Source organism: Paroedura picta, chromosome 14 (genome assembly GCF_049243985.1).
Source record: "Paroedura picta isolate Pp20150507F chromosome 14, Ppicta_v3.0, whole genome shotgun sequence".
NCBI lineage: Eukaryota > Metazoa > Chordata > Lepidosauria > Squamata > Gekkonidae > Paroedura > Paroedura picta.
This window is the reverse complement of record NC_135382.1, coordinates 10507688-10528158: the sequence shown is the minus strand read 5'-3', so window position 1 is coordinate 10528158 and position 20471 is coordinate 10507688. Positions and strand designations below refer to the sequence as shown.

The 20471-nt window shown below is 46.5% G+C and overlaps 1 protein-coding gene across 4 annotated transcripts in view; it reads left to right on the top strand.

The window, feature by feature from the left end:
- NRG2 (neuregulin 2) overlaps positions 1-20471 on the top strand; it is a 194119-nt gene that overhangs the window by 122454 nt on the left and 51194 nt on the right. For 2 of the 4 annotated variants that reach the window (XM_077310088.1, XM_077310087.1), the window contains 2 exons: positions 9203-9268; positions 13701-13821. In XM_077310088.1, coding sequence (XP_077166203.1) covers positions 9203-9268; positions 13701-13821 — 187 coding nt within the window. The remainder of the gene's footprint in view (positions 1-9202; positions 9269-13700; positions 13822-20471) is intronic. The other 2 variants (XM_077310089.1, XM_077310090.1) reach the window with 1 other exon arrangement.

Below are 20471 nucleotides of genomic sequence, written 5' to 3'. Positions count from 1 at the left end.
CTCTGCAGACCAAACCATCAGCTTGAGGGGGAGGGGGGGAAGGGAAATCAGTTCAGCCTCTGATCACTCCCTCCCCATTTGTGGCATCTCAGCATTTTTATGAGGCAGCAAAGCTTCCAGGACAGTAGAGCCAATGGGCTTCCAGCATACCAGCAGCTAGCTGCAGATTCCCTGTACCCCCAGCAAAACGTCCGTAGCAGATCAGCCCCAGCAGTCAGGATCACAACACCAACCATGGGCTACTATCGGTGCACCCTGTGATGAGGATATGTAAGCTAGACGTGTCCCCCCAAAATGGTAATTTCGCTGTTTGGCATTTCCTGATATTCCCAAATCCCAGTACTGGTATAATATTGAGACTTAGAAAATACCTGGGAGAGATGAATATTTTGCCTCTGAGGTATTTAAAGGAACCAAGATCCATTTAAATGCCTTGGCATCATACTGAAGAATGCAGTTTAGAGTGAAATCTGAGTCCATTTAAATGTCTTGGCATCTCAGGAACTGCGCTGGGCTGGGAGACATGACCCCCTTCCCACTCACACCCAGCTCCCTACCAGGCTTCTGTTCCCAGGTGTTTTGAAACACTTGGCAGCAGAACTTGTCCTAGGAATCTGAGACCCCCTCCCCACTCAGACCCAGCTTCTATGAGGCTATTGCTCTCATGTGCTGCAACGCGCCCGAGACCAGAAGCTGACTCTGAGATCTGAGGGTCGGCTGGGTGGCTGGCTTGAACTGGGCTGCCCAAGAGACCCAGCCAAACAGCCAGCTCTCTGCAGGATACGCAAACTCTCTGCAGGATTGACTTGGAGACTTGGGCTGATCCTGGGCTTCCTTTTTGTTTCCCCCCTTCCAAACAGAGGGAAGAAAAAAAGATTTCCAGCCTTTTGGAAGCGGGGGAAGTGAAAGAGAGGATTTCAATGGCTGCTGGCTATTTAAACTTAACATCTGATTGATGGCCCCTTCAAGCTGCTGGGTTTAAATGGCTGGCAGCCATTTCAGCAGACCCTTTTTCTCCCTCCTCCTTGGAAGTGTATGTGGGGAGAGTGAAAAGGATTCTGCATAGCTGACTATGACTGACCCCCCTCCCCATCAGCTTTTAATCAGGTCAGTTATTCAGTAGCTGAAATAGATTAGAGAATCTGTGCTCAGCTTTAAAATATATCCCCATATATATTTGCAGATATGGATCCTAATATCGGAGAGATCTGAACTACCCTTTCTAAAAAAGTGGTTTTTATAGAAGCACCTGAGCACAGGTTCCCTTCTTTTCCTCCCCCCTTTGGGAGAGCAGCTTGCTGGCTGAGGAAATTGCTGCCCTTGATGTACAACTTTCTCCCTCTTAGAGCACTTCTGTTTTTTCCAAGATATGTAAAGTTTTAGAGGCAGATTTGGGACACATGTAAACATGCAGTTTTGCTTTGGAAAACAAAATCCAGAGATTCTTGCTGCATCTTCACTTTAGGCCACCTTTTGGTTTGCACAATAAGTCAGAGGCTCAATTTAAACATGAAGCTAGCAAGGAAAAGGTGAAGAGATTCCTCATGGAGTTCCCCTTTAAACAGCACTGCACCCTGGGCAAGTTGCCCCCATGGGCTTAGTTAGCATTTCTGTGGGTTCTCCATCATGGCTAGTGATCTCTGGCACGCAAACTAAGCACGATGAAATTGTTTTGGACAGACCAAAGCAATTTCAGTGAGATGCTGAGGCTACGTGGTTCAGAGTCGCCCAGGGAAGCTCTTCTGCCTTGCCAGCATGACAGACCCAACGTGAAGCTAGAAGGCATACTTTCAGTGCATACTTATGGATTCTGTGTCAGTCTCAGTTTCTGTTACCAATTGATTACTCAGGATTGTTCTTAGAATCGCTGTTGTAGATGAGAATTGCCCCTCTGGTTTCTAGGAAGTCTTTGGAAGAGTGGAAGAACTCAGTATTTTTCTTCCTAACTTTGTAACCATAGCAACAGTTCTTTTGCTTGCCGTGTAGAAAGTTATGCATTAATGCACAGCTTTGGAAATTTAAACTTCGATTAGAAACTAAAGCAGTGTCTGTACCTATGGCTTGGATGCATATTCACGGTTGCATTATTTAAAATATTTGTATTCCATCTGTCCTTCCGGCAAGGGCTCAGTGCATATTCATAGGTATGCTACTTTGGTGTATGTGTGCTTGTGTCCGCATACGCTCAGGGACAATTTTGTGTTCACAGACAGGGGCTTCAAGAGACACTTGGTGTTAGTAGTAGAGATTGTAACCTAAGCTGTGGCTAGTGCTCTTGGTGCTACAGTCTCAGACATTATACCTCCCCATTTGCATGCACAGTGGTCCATTTGGCTATAGACATTAGAAGCATCAGTGGTGGGACCTCAGCAAGATCTGATTTGTGACCTCAAAACAAGCAAGCAAGCTGGGGATGGAATCTGAATCTTCAGACCTGCTTTGTCAGCTGGTTTGGGTCATACCTCATGCACAGTCCCAGAGGACTTGTAACCTGAACTGCATCAGGCCCCTGTCTCATGCTAGTTAGCACTCACAAAAATGGTCTTGGCAGGAGGTCCTCCTGTATCACATCAATCATAGTTTAAAATGTGCAGCACCACAAGCTTTTCTCCTCTTTCCTTCAGGGTGAGAAGACAGGAACCACTAAATATAGTTTTGGTGGGGAGTTGTTTTCTACTTTCTTATTTTCCTTGCTTGTAAGTTCCTCTGGCTGTTTTTCTTCCTTGGGCTATTATGCACTCACAGTTTTTCACCAAAGTCAGTACACTGACCCTTTTAAATCGTTGTGTTTTTTTTAAAAAAACAGTAGTATATATGCATGTGCTCTGACACTGCATTGTTATGTTTTTTTTTTTTGCAGCATTTATGCATTTGAAACAGTTGCCACTCTAACTCTTCAAATGGGAGGGGGAACTTCTTCCAATGTGCTAGATGCTGCAATGTTACCTGACTGCCACTCTGACACATGCTGCTGGCAGGGCGTCATGGGAATTATAGGTCATGGACATGGAGGCTTCAACAAGAAATTTCTGTGGGGGCACAAAGGCTTTTGAATGCCAAAACTTCCACCTTTCCCCCTCCGAGGTATGCCGTTCCTTGAAGAGAGTGTGCAGGATGGACCACAGCAGTCCATAGGTTCCCATGCAAACAGAAAGTCCCCACCACACTTTTCCCCTTTTTTACTTACTGGTGAGCCTGTCCAAAACAGGAGCCTCCACCCATAGTCTGAAGCAGCTCTGTTTTTCATTCTCCTGCAAGAGGGAACTGGCATTTCAGACAGCTACAGAGCCCAAGCAAGGCAGCACAGGGAAGATACCTCAGTTTATGGGATCCTCTAGAGCTCAGTGTACGTTTTTGGATCAAGCAGATATTTTGATATAAATCTGTGCCCAGGCAAGAACTTGCTGCTCCGTTCCTGAAAAACAGAAATAAAGACAAAATTGGGGGGGGGCATACCTAGACATGTGAAGCTTGCCCTTCAAGGGGATTCACTCACGGGTTCCCTGACCCATTGATCAGACCCACGATAGGACAAAGGGCCCAACTTGGCCGGTAAAGTCTCTCCGGCTACCTGTCAGAGTCCTTGACTTTCAGACATGTAAACTTCTATTTTAGAAAGTCTCTTTATTCAGCAGCATAGACATCCAACAAAACCAGGACTCCATTATACAATAAATCATGTAGTACCTAATTAATTAAGTTCATGGACACCCCGGCTGTACCGGACAAACCAAATGGTATCGCAAGGTATTCAAACTAACTCAGAGGGGTGTTAAAGGCAGTAAAATGTTAATGGCCCTTTTGATGCATACTTGGTAATATGCCTCTCTTTAATCCAATTTTGTGAACACCTTTTCCGTGCCCAACTGCCCCAATAAATCCTTTATTAGTGGGTGAGAGTACGCATTGGAGGTAGAGACTGTGTTCAAACCTCTATAATCTGTGCACAATCTTAAAGAACTGTCTTTCTTCTTTAAAAACAACACCAGGGCAGCCATGTGGGAGGTCACGGGGTGGATGAAACCCCTTGCCAAATTCTTATCTAAAAATGCTCTCAATTCGGTGATCTCATGGGAGCTCATGGAATAGATGTTTGCTTTGGGCAGTGGCTCCCCAGGTTTCAATTTGATGGCACAGTCTGTTTTTCGATGTGGGGGCAGCTTGTCACACTCACGCTCCTCAAAGGCAGATCTCAAGTACCAATATCTCTCAGGGAGCTCTGCATCCACTTTCTGTCCCACCCTGGCATGGTCCCAATTTTGTCCCTGCACAGGGTGGGATGCTGCTGTCCTACAATGGGCTGTGCATCCTGGATTGCTAAACATGAGGACTCTGGCCATCCCCTGCACACTGGAGTGATGCTTTCTCAACCAGTCCAGGCCAAGCATGAATGGGAATGCAACATGGGTTGAATTCATTCCCAATTCTCCTCTATGTCCAGGTTCAGCAGGGCCGTGTGATTGACTGCCAGTACACCTTTTGAAAACTCCCCACCCATTTGGACAAAACAAATGGGGTGCTTTAATGGCTCAAACCCCACACCCAGATTTGGGCCGCAAGGCACCTGAATTCTCCCATGTATTGGGAGACCGTCTTGTCGCCCTGGTGCAAACTGTGGAGTTCTTCTCTGGCCATGTCCCCTGCCAATAGGTCTTCAAAACGGTTGCAAAATGTTTGCATAAACAACTCATGTCCAGCAGCTCGGGGGCTTCAAAATCAAACATGCCGACATACTATCCCGCTGCTACACCTTCGAGAAAATCCCCAACAAAATGGATCCGCTTGGCCCCATCTCTGAACTGCTGACCGTATGATATAACCCATGCAGTTGTATCAAGAAATGTGCCCTCAAATTTCACTTGAAATTGCGCATTTTCATCTGTGGTACCAGGGCTGGAACCAGTGTGAGGAGCGTGGCCCCTTCCTGCTATATCCGGCAAGGGGTTCCCCCTGCCACCACAACCAAAACAGTCTGGGTTGCAGGCGCCTGGCCTCCTGGCCTCTAGTTCTTGACCGCTGATGTCAAACTTGCCATCTGTTTCTGGTGGAGCAGGGGAGGGGAACTGACACCTCTTGCACCTTGGCTTCCATTGGAAGTCAGTCCTCTTTCATCAGAAGCTGGCCCCATCTCCACTTACAGCAGCCAGTGACACCACTTCCGTATAGTGAAGGCAGCTCACCTTCTTCAGCAGAGAATCAGCAGCAGGCGTCTTGAGCTTGCATTGGTGGATGAGGGACTGTGAGCAGAAAAGTGGCTGTCACAGGGACTCAGGGGAGGAAACAGAAATATGCTAAAATTTATGCATGAAAAAAGTACCATTCTCGGCACCATCATAAAAGAAAAGTCATTGCAAAGCTAGTTTTAAATACTGCCCTGAAAAGCTGCAGAATCTCCTGAGAGGGGGGAGTGCCATGTAGAATCAAAAATACTGCAGTGGGTTTTCCACAGTGAAAAGGGTCCCGGGTGCAGAAATGTAAAAACAGCGTATTTGGGGGCAGATTTTTGGCAAGGTTTGCTCTCTTAGACCCATTATGCACGGGGGTTTTAGCGCACATTCGGGATGGAATGGCGGCGACTAAAATCACCGATAACGCACGGTGCCGGCTGCAACCGGCCGCAGCTTCGGTGCATGCCGCCGAAAAAGCTGCGTTCGCGAAAGAAAGCGCAGCTTCTGGGTGACCGGGGCGCAACCAGAAGTGGCGCCAGGATCGCCGCGTGCATAATCAGTTACTCTGGGTTTTGCCACCATCGCGCCCCGCCCCGTGCATAACCGGTGTGCATCGCGTCTTCCCCCTCCGCGTTTTCCATGTGACCCGAAATCGCCGTTTCGGTGGCCGTGCATAATGGGCCTACATGGTACATGGTTTGCTCCCATAATATTATGCTGCTTTATGTCTGGCATATTTCCTGCATATGCTAGACATATAGCAATGTAAAATGGGATGATGTGCTTGTGGGTTGGTTTGTTTTTGGAATGGCACACTCACATTAGGACTAGTACTGCTTCATGTAGGATAGTACATGTAGGGCAGTACCAGTGAGATATCAGAGTAGTTCAGCAGTGGAATGGGTTGCCTAAGGTGAGTTTCCCCCCATTGGTGGTCTTCAAGCAGCGGCTGGACAGAGACTTATCCTGGATGCTTTAGGCTGATGCTGTATTGACAGGTGGTTGTACTGGATGGCCTCTATTGGCCATTCCTGATGTCTGATTCTATATTTCATATTGCTTCATCCTGCATGGTACTGTCAGAATCTAAACTTCCTTCTCACGCCGCTCTGGTCATCTGCTGCCTTGACTGCAAAACCTTCTGGCTGGCTTTCCTGTATTCCATTTCAGTCCCCCCAACTCTATCCAGAATGCTGCTGCAAAAATAATTCCCTTCAGCTGTGATATGCCTCAGATCTCTTTGTTTGTGTTCAGCCCCAAATCTTTCAAAAACTCTGTAGGGCTTGTCCCACTTTAACTTTCTGCTCTTACCATCCTACAGCCAACCTTGGCCTCTCCCACCCCACCCTCTCTTTTTTAGCTCATTTATTATACCTTATATTATTCCCACAGCCTCTTGCTGAGTGCTCCCTATTCCTTCTTTTTTTTAAATTCTTCCTCCCCCCCCCCCATGAAGACTTTTTGTTTAATTCTTGAATCCCCATCCTCGTCTGAAACAAAGGATTGATTCAGATAGCGATCTGGAAGATCCACTGCATGTTTTCCTTCCTTATATTGGATCTGCAGGCAGGACTATTTTCCAGGGAACAGGAGGTGTCATTTTGTGACCTCAAGACTTGTTGTCCCCCCAAGCTGCTCCATGTCCTGCTTGAGAAAGAAAATGACGAAATTATAATGTAGCCTATTTGATTCCCCCAGAAGAGAAATGGCACTTCCATTTGCCATGTGACATTGAGACAGCGGCACAGAGGGGAAGAGCCGTCTCCTTTCTCCCTGTACCGTGGCCTTAATCGGAACAGAGGAGGGGAGGTTCTGTGGCTGCTGTGCTCAAGGGGAAAAAATGTGCCAGAGATACATTTATAGTTCTAATTAAGCCCAAAGCCCGAAGTGTACAGAGCTGTGTTCTCTCCGATCCATCCCTTGCATCTGCTTCCCGTGTTGTCTCTGCTCACTTGTGCAGCACAGAAACAAAACAGGAACGGTTGTCTCTCCAGCTGCAGGCGTTTAGTTTGCAAGCTCATGACGGTTGTTATTTGGCCTTTTGCTTCTATCTCTTCCAAACACCATGTAGATTAATAATAATAATAATAATAATAATAATAATAATAATAATAATAATAATAATAATAATAATAATAATAATAAACCCAGAACCTGCAGGGACCCATGGGAGGCATCTTGATTTCCAAGCCCCCAGAGTCTCTCTCCTTTCCCTGCTTCAGGTAAAACGTATCAACACATGAATGCATATAAGGACTCAGCCAAGTTGGGGTGCCAGCAAGAGTTACTGAGGGCATACCAAACAGAATGAACAACTCTTCATGCTTTGGCAGAAGACAGTGACAGAGGGAGACAGACAAATCACCCTTGGGAAAGATTCCAGGGTTGCCACCCATCCTGTCTCCTATAGCAGGAGCACCTGCAGCAAGGCCTCCAAAGAGGACCGGGAGCAGATGCATAGGTTCATGTGGGAGGAGGACAAATGAGAGAGCCAAGACCCTTGCTGTGTTCTTGAGTACTAAGGCCATGTCAGACACACAACCTGCATATACTCTGTAATCGTAGCAGTGGTTTGTTTTTAGGCTTTGGACTCAAGGGCTTCCCAGGCCCCTCTTTTTTAAATTATGTGTGCTTCACATGTGAAGCTACAAGTTGCTTTCTCTCCCGAGCCCTTGAGCAAAGACCATGGACTTGTGTCCCAGGATCTGGCCCCTGGGACTGTGGGATCCTTGTGTCTCCTTTTATGACATACTAAGAAGCAGGGCTTCCCCATCCCTCAAAGCAGACAGTTCAGTGGTCAGGGAGAAGGAAAATGAGAAAGGTTCCCGTGAGAAGAATGCCAGTCTCCCAAAACTGAATGCAAGAATATGAAGTTTGTGCAAATAAATTTACTACTTGGAATGTCCCTCTGACGCAAGGCAGAGTCGAAACCAAAATTGTTGTGGTTCATCAAGGTGTCAAGATAAGACAAATAATTTTATCTCGCCATCCATTGGTAACTGGTTGAAACGTAGTGGCGGATGCCAGCCATCCGTCAGTGTGGTGAAGGAAATGCTGATGTGTTATTTTATTGCATTGTTGGACCACCAAAAAGGCTTTGGTGAAGCAGGGTTTCTCCTGAGCTAGGTTAAGCCTGACAATATGTTCTTTACATAATTCCTGTGGCAGCTCCTGCTGAGTATATTCAACATATGTCAAGCTGTCGAGTTCATCGTCCTTCTGTCGGCAGTAAACTCCAAATGACCTTAGAGTTGGTAGTTTTCAGTGGCTTCCTGTATATCAGAAATGTCTGTCTCCAGATTTTATATCCTCCTTTGCCTTCAGTAACTTAATGAGTCTGCATTTACAGCCCAATAAGTGGAATAATAAATTCTGGTTGATTACGGATGTAGCTTCCAGTCTTCACATTATTTAATGATTTTAACCAATCCACTAAATTTAAACTAATTTTCTTACCTGGTAACAAAAATGGCCTAATTGGAGGCCAAGACACTTTTAGGGTTATGCGTGGCGGCGTCCGAATTGGCCGTTCCAGGCTGACGTAGCCAGCGCTGGGGGGGGGAGTGAGGGGAGGCGTGGGCACCAGTGCATAACTCAGCGCACACACGCAGGCACGGCACTTAAGCCAGGGATTCCCAACCGGAGTTCTGGGGAATCCTGGAGTTATGCAAGAGCCCCCCAGGTTTCTATGGCCTTTCCCAGACATTCGGATGGCTGCTGACATCAGTGGACGTCACTAGAGCCCACTTCCCCTGTTGTTCTCCAGGCCTAGTCTCTTTCTCCACCATGGAAACGGTCAATGATCGCTTGATCGATTGATTGGCTTTCTTCCGTGCCCAGTTCTCTGAGGGGCGTGGTGCCATTTCCAGGGTTTCTCGGAGCTCAAAAAAATGTTTCAGGGGCTCCTCCATGGTTGAAAAGGGCTGTCAAGCATTTCTCTCATTCAGAAGGCACCAGGAAGCTAACTTGACCATTGTCTTCTGCTGCCAGGAGGGGCATTTTTTTTCACTGCTGTCTTGCCTTAATTTCTCTAGGAACAACGACTGAACCACCAGTTTTGCCCACTTCAGAATCTAAATTAGTTGTAATGGAAGAAAAGTGTAAGTACCGTCCCTCCCCCCCGATCCTTTCTCTGTTCAAAGATATTTTATTTCATTTGCTCTTATATTACATCTCACTTCAGTACTTTATTAACCTCTTGATATGGGCATTGCCATCAGCAGAAGTTTGAAGAAAGGATCTCTAGTTAAGCCTCCATGTAGGAGTATTTATGTTTTTGCTATGCAGGCTGCAGAGAATCTAGACCAGGGGTAGTCAAACTGCGGCCCTCCAGATGTCCATGGACTACAATTCCCAGAAGCCCCTGCCAGCATTCGCTGGCAGGGGCTCCTGGGAATTGTAGTCCATGGACATCTGGAGGGCCGCAGTTTGACTACCCCTGATCTAGACCCTTTCTCTTGGAGAACAAGTTGCTTTTCAATATGGTAGCTTCCTCATGAGTTATAGTGTTCAGACTGCTTGTGAAAGAGTAGTCCTACTGGTACTTAGGGAACGCTTTGAAAGGGAAAGTGGTGTGAGCTTTAAGGTCTTTCGTCATGCATGTCCATGGTGCTGAGATCTTTTCATTCCATGCATCTTTAAAATCCCTACCGAAGGAATATGCAGGTGCAGTCGCAGACAGAAAGAAGAATTAAAGAAGCCTGAGATGGCATTAGTGGCTGAGGAATGCATAGTAATGCATCACCCAATGTTTTCACAGAATTACAACAAACAAGCAGAATTGCTGGAATACAAGATTTAATTTTGGTTGGTGACGCTATTCCCCCATTGCAACCTACAGCATTCTCTAAAAGTGCTTCCCCATGTCTTCAGGAGACCCCCACACCCCTGGAATTTATAGTGGTGTGATGTGGGAGTCTGCAGTAGCAGCAAAGAATTGGTGCAGCTCTACCCTCTGCAGGCAGGAAACAAGCATCATCAATTGTGTTATTTTCTTTTGTTATTTTTAATTAAATTAGAAGCCAAGGGAAAGCAGGATGGCCAAAGATGTAAAACAACATGCCAGATTTTATAGTACCTACTTTAGGCTCCTTGAACATGCCAGGTGATTATCACCTCCACCATCACAAGCACCTCCACCAACACCACATGTAGAGGAGCATTGGAAGATCCCAGGATATACAATCTTAGATAGGGTGTTACAATCCAGGTTCAGCTGTTTCTGTGGTTCCAGAACCACTTTGTAGGATGGGGGAAAGCTTGGGGCCAAGGGACCAAGCCCTATGAAGATAGGTTGACAGACTTGGGAATGTTCAGCCTGGAGAAAAGGAGGTTGAGAGGGGACATGATAGCCCTCTTTAAGTATTTGAAAGGTTGTCACTTGGAGGAGGGCAGGATGCTGTTTCTGTTGGCTGCAGAGAAAAGGACGTGCAGTAATGGGTTTAAACTACAAGTACAACCATATAGGCTAGATATCAGGAAAAAAAATTCAATCAGAGTATACACACTTTTCTTGGATGCTTTAGGATGCTTTGGGCTGATCCTGCGTTGAGCAGGGGGTTGGACTAGATGACCTGTATGGCCCCTTCCAGCTCTATGATTCTGTGATTCTGTGATTCTGTGATTGGCTGAATGGAGTGGTAGGATCCAGGCCAAGATTGTCATCACCATGTCCTTTTCTGCATGGAGGATTCACCCAGCTGTTATGCCTCACTGTCCCCTGAATTTTTGCCTCAGGACGGCTCTCCTGATCTTCTTCCATGTCTGTTTACCCCACCTGTTTGCCCCCAGATTTGTATCCGCATGTGATACCCGAGTGACAAAAATTGAAAACGTTTTTTAAAATTAATTTTTTAGAAAGAGTTATTGTGTAATAACAAACTAACATTTAAAAAAAATGTAAATGCTCCCTGCGGCTCTCCCTCAGCTCCACAGCGCACCTCCGCCTTGCCGACCCAGAGTCACGCTGTGGAGCCTCTAGAAAGCCACGGGGAGCATTAAAAAAAGTTTTAACACCATTATTTCGTTATTACTCAATAACTCTTTCTAAAAAATAAAGTTAAAAATGGGCCGGAAGTCACTTCCTGTCCTTCGAGTATGGCATGCGGACACAAATCTAGGGAAAACAGGGGGGTGGAGGGAGAGGAAGGGGAAGGGGGGCGAGCACCATGTGGCCGGTTGGGAGATGGAGAAAGAGCAGCTTCCCAAAGGCCTGTGCCTGACGCTGAATTTCAAGGGGGGGGGGGGATTTCGTGACCTCCAGCTTTTAGTTGCTGTGTTATTTTCTTTATTATTTATTTAGGAAGTTTCTTTCCTGGCTTTCTGCCCCATAAGGGGCAACCTGTGAAGTTGGTGAGGCTGAGAGAGCTCTGACAGGACTACTTGGTCAAGAATAGCATTATCAGGACTGTGACTAGCCCAAGTTCATCCAGCTGGCTGCTTGTGGAGGGGCGTGGAATCAAACCTGGCTTACCATATTAGAAGCTGCCACTTTTAACCACTAAATCATGCTGGCTCAGGGGTTGAAAATTTTTGAGATAAAACCAGTACATGTACAGACTTTTGTTCTTATATTTCAAGCTAAGGGGAGTTTCCTGAGCTCTTCACAGTAATGTAAATCTTTATATTGACAGGGTTTTATTCTGATGTTTTCCCAAACATTCTAGTATACTTTCTTTGGGCATTCTCTGACTCTTTTGGTTTCCAGAAGCCTAGTATACTCTTTGCAGTAAACAAACCCCTTCTCTTGAAATACCAGTACTCATCTTGAATTTTTAACTGATTCTTAAGACCTTATAGGCAATTTCTAAACACACCATACCAGGGATCTCTGCACTCTTCAGAGCTAGCTCCATGTTTGACTGGGTAGGGAAATTCTTTTTCTCTGTAGAAGATCTATCCCATTTCCTTGGCCCTTGTGGGAGTCTCTGTCTACTTCCCAAATTTCCTTACCAACTTTCCCCAGTTCTCTGTCTGTGTAAAACTGCTTTCAGCTAATGCTGAAATCTGACTCAGCTCAGTCAAGGCAGAAGCCTTACTGACTGTCTCCTCAGCATACAGCTCTCAAATCTTTCTCTGTTCAGCTAATGCTAACCATTCACTCCCAATGAGACAGTGAAAGCCTCACTTCGACCCATTCTGCACCAGGGGCACCAAGCTGGGCTGCCACTGGGTGTGAAACTATGACTACTGTTTATTTTTCACAAGTGGACAGCAATAAAAGATATGCCAGAAAGTCAAGAGAAACAGATTTCTGCTTGGAGAGAGACCATTTGGCTTACCTGCCAAAGGGAAAAGATGGATCATGATAATAGAATCCTGATTGGGGTATGGAGATGTAGGCTATGTGCCACATAACCTGGTTGGAAGAATTTAGGTGATCCCCCATGAGGTACCAGAATCTTAACTTTGGATTGGAGGGAGATTTCCATCCAAACAGGAAGGGAAATTTTAAAAGGTGGAATCTTCCTTGTTCTTTGTTTGAGTACTATAACCTATGCTGGGACCCAGAGTTTGGGGATGTATTAGTTCTTGTTTTGGTAATTTAACTAGACTTGTGTCTAGTTTCTCTTTCTCTTTGACCTGTACTCACTGGGCATGAGTACAATAAGATCAGTATTTTAGCTAGCCTTGAGGATCAAGATGCTTTAAGAAACCACTGCATAGTCCTAACTAGCTGGATCTCAATCAGCTTGTAGATACTGAGCAGAGCTGTATAGGCTTAGGACTTGGATGGGAGACCACCAAGAAAGACAGGTTTCTCAGCAAAGGAAGGTCCTGGCAAATCACCTCTTGCTTTGAAAGCCCTATGGTCCTGAATTGCCATGAATCGGTTGCAACTTGATGGTGCACAATTATTATCGTTAGTGTGAAGTCTCCTGGGAGTTCTATGTTCTGCCTCATTTTTAAGCACAGTATTCTCAGGCATGCAGTGGGCCCAGTATGGATCAAGGCCACAAGAAGGGAATATTCAGTACTGGTGAAGATTTAAAACGGTCTTCCCTGTAGTCTCATCCTGAGCCTGGCCACTGCACCCCTGAAAATTAAATTTCAAAAATCACTGGGAGTTCTGAGCACAACTAGAGGTGCCTAGTGTCACCCATACAGAGTGAGCGATTTGCTGTTTTCAGTGGTCTCACTTTCACAGCTGTTTTGTCTAAGAAGGATGCAAATTGCTAAATCAGGCTTTCCGATGGCCCTGGAAGGGTTTCCTGAATGGGTGGGAGTGAATTAATTTTTCATATATTTTTAAATCGGTTAAACATTTATCGGGAGATAAGACCATATATAGTCATGTTGTCCCGCCCTCCTCTCCCAAAATGGCCAATAATGGACCTGGAGGGGGTGGAAGAGGAGGGGCCACAAGTGGGCGTTTCCACAGCATGCTTCCCAACCGTATTCTGCATAATCATGTCAGTTCTGGGTTTTTGAAGCCTGAAGAATGTTTCAGGGGGTTCTCAGTGGTAAAAAAGTTGAGAAAGGCTGTGCTAAGCGGTCATTTCAACCAAATGCTCTGTGTTTTCCCCCCCACAGTAAGTACGACTTTGTCCCCTGGGCCTGGACACACGAGACAATGCAATGAAACTGTCAAGTCTTATTGTGTCAACGGTGGAGTGTGCTACTACATTGAAGGCATCAACCAGCTGTCCTGCAGGTAAGCAGACAGGTTTCTCTTCCCTAGAGTTCTTGGAATCCAGCAGGGTGGCTGCTGTTGCGTGCAAGAGAGGAGGAGGAGGAGAAGGAGGAAGGACCCTGGCTGGATGTTCCCCTTGGCACTAGCACTGGCTGAGAGGCAAAGCGGGCTGAGCTGGAAGCTAGTTTTGGTGGCGAGCCTTTGATTTCCATCCTTCCCTGCTTCTTCTGCTTCAACCTTCCTCCGCATCAAAGCGCTGCTTGGTTTGTCCGGGATCTTCATCACTAGTCTCTCTGTCCTTTCCTCTTCCAACTGCATGGAAGTTTGACCCACGCCCCCTTCGCTTCGGCTCGTACTGCTGCCATTCTCCTCCAAAAAGGGAAAACCTGGACATTAACAGCTAGACATGCCAGAAATGCCAGTAGCCAAAGGGAGGGGCTGCTTAATTTATAGCTGCTAACAACCTGGGTAGTTAATGAGTGAAAGTAGAGCTCACTTTGATGGGTGAGGAGAGTGAAAATCAGAAGAATAAGAGACAACAAAGCATTCTTGACTTGCCACTAGACTCTCACTGCTCTCTGCCAATATGTGAGTTTGTGTGCACATGCCCATGTTCAGTTTCCACAGCAGGTCAGGCAATTCTGCTTATCCTCTCCAGAATTTCCTCAGAGGACTTCCTTCTCATGTAGGGCAAAGTTCTCTTGGTGATTTTGGTGTTGACCTCCAAGGTCAATTTGTGTTACACTCCCAACAGGAAGGAGTGGCAGAACCTTTCTTTTGTATGTTGGGAAAGCCACTTCTCTGCCTGAGGCTGGGCAGGGGTGCTGTTAGGGAGACTAGTTAATGCTGTGCTGGATTGACCAGTGCTCTGACTCAGATTAAGGCAGCTTCCAAGAGGTCCCCAGGCCAAGAGTTTCAGCCCAGAATTTTGATCACAGGCATAGACAACTTTAAAAAGGGATAAGATTGGTTCATGGTGGCTAAAGGTATCCACTGTGTTCAGAAGCAGCCAGCCTCTGAATCCCAAAACCAGAAGACAACATCAGGGGAAGGCCTCAGGTTTTCTGCCCTGTTGCTGGCTCTCCAGGGGAACTGACTGTCTACTGTGTGAGGCAAGATGCTGGACAAGATGGACCCTTCCTGGTCTGATCCTGTAGAGCTCTTCTGATGTTCTTATCATGGGAAGGCCCAGGCCTCTCTGCTCTGCTGTTGACCATCCAGAGGAACTGTTTGGCCACTGTGTGAGAAAGGATGCTGGACTAGATGGACCACTGGTCTGATCCAGCAGGGCTCTTCTTGCCTTCTTATGTTCTAGTCATGATTTTGGTGAATAGACTTGAGCAAGCTGCCCCTGAGGAGGCAGCATTCTGCAAAAGGCAAGACTAACCAAACCTAGCTTTGCTGGAAACAGAGCAAAGGCCACTCTTGAAGCTATGAATTGAGACGTGGATATGAAAAGTATACCCACCGCTGTATGGAATGCTTTTCTGGCTTAATTTTATGGCACAGAGATGCCTGCCAGTCCTTGGCTTTTATGACCCGCAGCTTTTCATCAAGAAGACGGAAGGAGAGACAGTGGAGACAAACCTCCATGGCTTGGGTTAACTAAGGAGTCACAATCCCAGCAGCAAGGCAGTGGCCTCCAGCTGGATTCCAGGAAGGCAGGCAGCTTGGCTAGGCTAGGCTGACTCCAGGCAGGCAGGGAGAAGGGGAAGGAGGGCCAGTCCTGCCAGTGGGCCTTCACTGTTTGTGCAGACCACATGGGCGCTGCTACATGTCGGAGTAGAAGGCTATGGGAGGTTGTGGCATGATCACAGTTGTAAGCCTGCAGCAGATATTTTCAACCAAATATTTTCAATATTTTCAACCCCTGAAATATTTTTTCAGGCTTTGACGAACCCCGGGACTGACATGCCCCTTCAGAGAAGTGGGTGCTGAAGTAAGAGGTGGGAGCCAGCCAATCAATTGATCAATCTTTTACCATTTCCATTGTGTAGAAAGAGACTAGGCCCGTAGAACAATGAGGGAAGTGGGTTCCAGAGATGTCTAGTGGCATTGGCGACCATCCGAATTTACAGAAAAGGCTGTGTAACCCCTGGGGAGATCTTGTGGAATCCCTAACCTACAGTCTATCCTGTGAAAAGGACCCGGTGATCCAGTGTGGTTAAAAGTGCAAGGATTTCACCACCAAAGAGCTTGTCCTTTATTTTGTGTGGATATGGAGATGGGCATAGAGGTTTCAGGGCTGCTTGTCATCTGGAGCAAGCATGCCAGCTGGCCAGAAGAAGGACACCGGCCCCTGCCTCCTAGAGAAAGAAGTCTGATGTGCAGACATCAGCCGGCAAAAGTGTCCATGGCCTGGACAGATCACCTGCTGATGGCTGCAGACCACACTGTGGCTGAAGGGGCTATCGGGGGCAGTGCTGGCAACTTGGCATTTATGGTAGGTGGCTATTTAATTATCTGGGTATGACGAGAGCAGCCAAACTCTGATTTTAGGTTTGCTTCTTAATTTTGAGTATCAGGGTAGCCTTTCCTGAGGCAGTTGATGTGTGTGTTTGTGTGTGCATAGGGGAGGAACATTAAGGGATATTTGCAAGGTAATTAAAGATTAGGAAATAATTTTTATTTATTTTTTATTTATTTATTCGTATTTATATACCGCCCTCCCCGAAGGCTCAGAGCAGATTACATATAACTGAAACTATACAAGAAACCATACATATAATAACATTAATATTATTAATTGATAAACCGGGTGACAGTATAACATAACAGTATATCATAACATAAACAGTGGTAACTCGAACAGGTCCAGGAGTCTTAGTGGGTTTCTGGGGGGAGGGTGGGCAGGGGCCCTGCAGATGTTGGTTGGTTGGCCTGGCCTCAGCCAAATGCCTGGCGTAAGAGCTCCCTTTTGCAGGCCCTGCAGAACTGTTTTAGTCCCGTCAGGGCCCTGATCTCCTCTGGGATCTCGTTCCACCAGGTGGGGGCCAGGACAGAGAATGCTCTGGCCCAGGATGAGGCCAGGCAGACTTCTTTTGGGCCCGGGACCAGAGCAGGAGCCTCTTCTGTGGCACTTGCCAATGCCTTTAGCAGGGCGTGTCAAGTATTTTAAGAAAGTCGGTGGGGCCGGGGGGGGGGGGAGCTTGGTGACTGGAAATCTGTTGGCTGAGCAGATTTATTTTTTTTAAATCCTATTTATTTATCTATTCAGTTTATATACTGTTCCTCTCTGTGAAGCAGGATCAGAGCAGTTTACAATAAATAATAAATACGGATAAGACCAATTCCTCTCCCTCACCCACTAGATACCCTTGCCAGGCCATTCACATTGGAGGATCTGAGACGGGGGAAGCCAAGGCGAGGGAGGGAGGCCTGTATTACTAGACAGCCCTAGACAAGATGTTGCTGAATAAAAAAGACAGCTTCAGATGGAGGGCTAGATGGTATCAATATTCCTGCGGAGTCCCTTCCCCTCCTCAGACTCTGTCCCTCTCAGCTCCACTCCAGATCTCCAGGAATTTCTTAACCCAGGGTTGGCAACCTTTTCCAAAAAGTCTCCATCTTTGGGAGGCTGGAAAAGCCTTCTCCTGATTGCTCCTGGACATGGGATTTCCCATTGACTGCCTCTCTCTCTCTCTCTCTCTCTCTCTCTCTCTCTCTCTCTCTCTCTCTCTCTCTCTCTCTCTCTCTCTTTCGCTGTCTGTCTTTCTTCCCAATGAGGACCCAAAGAGGCTAGGGAGCCAAAGGCCAATGAGGACCCAAAGAGCCAATGAGGACCCAAAGAGGCCAGGGAGCCAAGGGGGCAGCAGTCCGAAAAAGTCTGGGCACCTTTGAGTTAAAACCTTCACCCCCTTTCTTCCTTACATAGCTCAATGTCACAACATAGGCCAAATACATAGAATAAAATACATAATCAATGTAAAACTGAAAATTTAAAATTGCAGTTCAGGACTGCTAGTAAACATAATGAAATCCACTTCTAAGTAAGCTTGTCTTCAGCTGCCTCTTGGAGATCCAAAGCCAGGTGCCCCTTTCAGGGGAAGTTTCTCCATAGTGGCAGGGCTGCCACTGAAAAGTTTGTCTCTCTCTTGTGCTCACCAAACAAGCTTCTCTGATTGATGGGATGATCAGAAGGGCCTCTCCCTCCCAAGATGTACAGCAGGGGTGGCCAAACTGTGGCTCTCCAGACGTCCATGGACTACAATTCCCATGAGCCCCTGCCAGCACGGACATCTGGATAGCCACAATTGCCCACCCTGATGTGCAACTTTAAAGGCCAAAAACAGCATCTTTCCTATTCCAGAGAGTAGTCAAGGTCTTGGTGCAGTGGTTATGAGAAGAAGTCCACTGCTTCACATGCAGCCCACTCCTCCACCTGCAGCCAACTGGGGGCTCTGAGGCCAGTCACAGTCCTGATAGAGCTAACAGAGCAGTTCTGTTCTCTCTCAACCTCACCTTCCTCACAGGGTGTCTGTGAGATTCCTTGGGGTTGTAATAAGCAGGGTACCAGAAACTAGCTCTTCTTTAGTGTCATCAGCAGCTGAGGCGGGAAAATCCATATGCGCTGATAGGAAATCATGAGGATCTATCATGCTGGGTCCAAGATATGATTCCTCTTCGTTTATTGTTATCTGAGGAGGTAATCAATCCCTCTGTCCAGTTAAAATAGCCATAGAAGAGACCTCACTGTCCCAAAGACATATGAGCCAAGTCAACGATCTAATAGGGTCATCCTTTTCCATTCTTTGCCTGTGGCTTATCACCCTTGCCCATTAAGGTCAGACACAATCACTTTATTTTTCTTAAAATGGATATGAAAAGCAGAGGTCATCCTTGGGTAAATCTAGCTATGCTTTTCTGCCCCTTTTCAGGCTTTATGCTATCTTTTCGGAGGTGTGATGGCTATAGGCAGCATTACAGGGGTGGCCCAGCTGTGGCTCTCTAGCTGTCCATGGACTACGATTGCCTCGAGCCCCTGCCAGCATGGCCAGTTGACAGGGGCTCATGGTAATTGTAGTCCATTGATGTCTGGAGAGCTGCAGTTTGGCTGCACCTGCAGTGAAGTTGAAGGCACCGTTCTGATTTCCAGCTTACCCTTCCAGCCAAGGGTTTCCTCTCCTGTCATTTCCAGTTGACTTGGTTTGAGGGGCTCCCACTGCAGCTTGTCTGTTCTTGGAGAGCTCTGCTTTTCTGGATGCTGCTGCTGCCATTTGCAGAGGGCATTGAAACAAGGGGCTATTCTGCACACAATAGATAACTCACTTTCAATGCACTTTAGAAGTAGATTTTTCTGTTCCGCACAGAAAAATACAGCTACCAAAGCACATTATCCTATGTGAGCAGAATGGGCCAAGAACTGGTATTCCTCCCCACCATACTGTTCTCTTGCCTGGCATTCAGAAAGCCAGCATGGAACAACTGGCCCATAGCCGAACTCACTTCGCAGCAAGTGTGGCTGATCTGGTCAAATTAATGTTTATGGGAAAAGATTGCATGGATTTGCAGTAGGCTTATATAGTATGTTTATATAGATATACACACCCAAAGTGACATGCAGCCACCTAAAATATAATTGCAGTAAAATATGAGCAATAGAACAATTAAACCAGTTCCCCATAGAAAAGGAGGCTCATGAATGACTACTGGTCCCACAGAGATCCGGTTTGTTGCTCTCTTGAAGATCTTGAGTCACAGTGACCGTTTACACACTGGGAACTTCACTGCCCCAGCTTCTGTGCAGGAGCACAGATTGGGGGCGGATGAGGTGCACCAGGCCAAATACTCCCCTGTGTGGGTACAGGAAGAGGTGGGGCAACCTGCCACATCTAAAACTCCAGCCTGCAGCCTGGCATGAAACCTCCAGTGCGTAAACGGTCAGTGAAGGGCAAAGTAAGGAGGATCATTGGGCAGTTCAGAAGGTCAGCGTCTTGGGAAATTCGGGTAACAATATTGGGAAATTCTTGGGAAATTCTTGGGAAATTCGGGGTAACAATATTGCACTGAGAAAGGTCTACAATCGAAATGGGACCAAGCCCTATGAAGATAGGTTGAGGGACTTGGGAATGTTCAGGCTGGAGAAAAGGAGGTTGAGAAGGGACATGATAGCCCTCTTTAAGTATTTTAAAGGTTGTCACTTGGAGGAGGGCAGGGTGCTGTTTCCATTGGCTGCACAGGAAAGGACGCGCACTAATGGGTTTAAACTACAAGTACCACGATATAGGCTAGATATCAGGAAAAAAAATTCACAGAGTAGTTTAGCAGTGGAATAGGCTGCCTAAGGAGGTGGTGAGCTCCCCCTCACTAGAAGTCTTCAAAGAAAGGTTGGATGCACACTTTTCTTGTGTGCATCCTTAGGATGCTTTGGGCTGATCCTGCGTTGAGCAGGGGGTTGGACTAGATGGCCTGTATGGCCCCTTCCAACTGTATGTTTCTATGTTTCTATGATTCTATGATTCTATGAAATGTCTGCCATTATTTCTACATTGTCTATGTTGTCAGTGTGAGCTTTCAGCAACCATTTCCACCTTTTCTGTTGCCTGTAGAATCTCTAAGAAGAAATAAACAAGAATTGATTTTGAGACCGGACTTTATTTCATATAGTATCGTAGTCCATGACACGGGCAGATTTTGTTGTTGTGTTTCCTCTGCCGTGTCTCCCTTCCTGT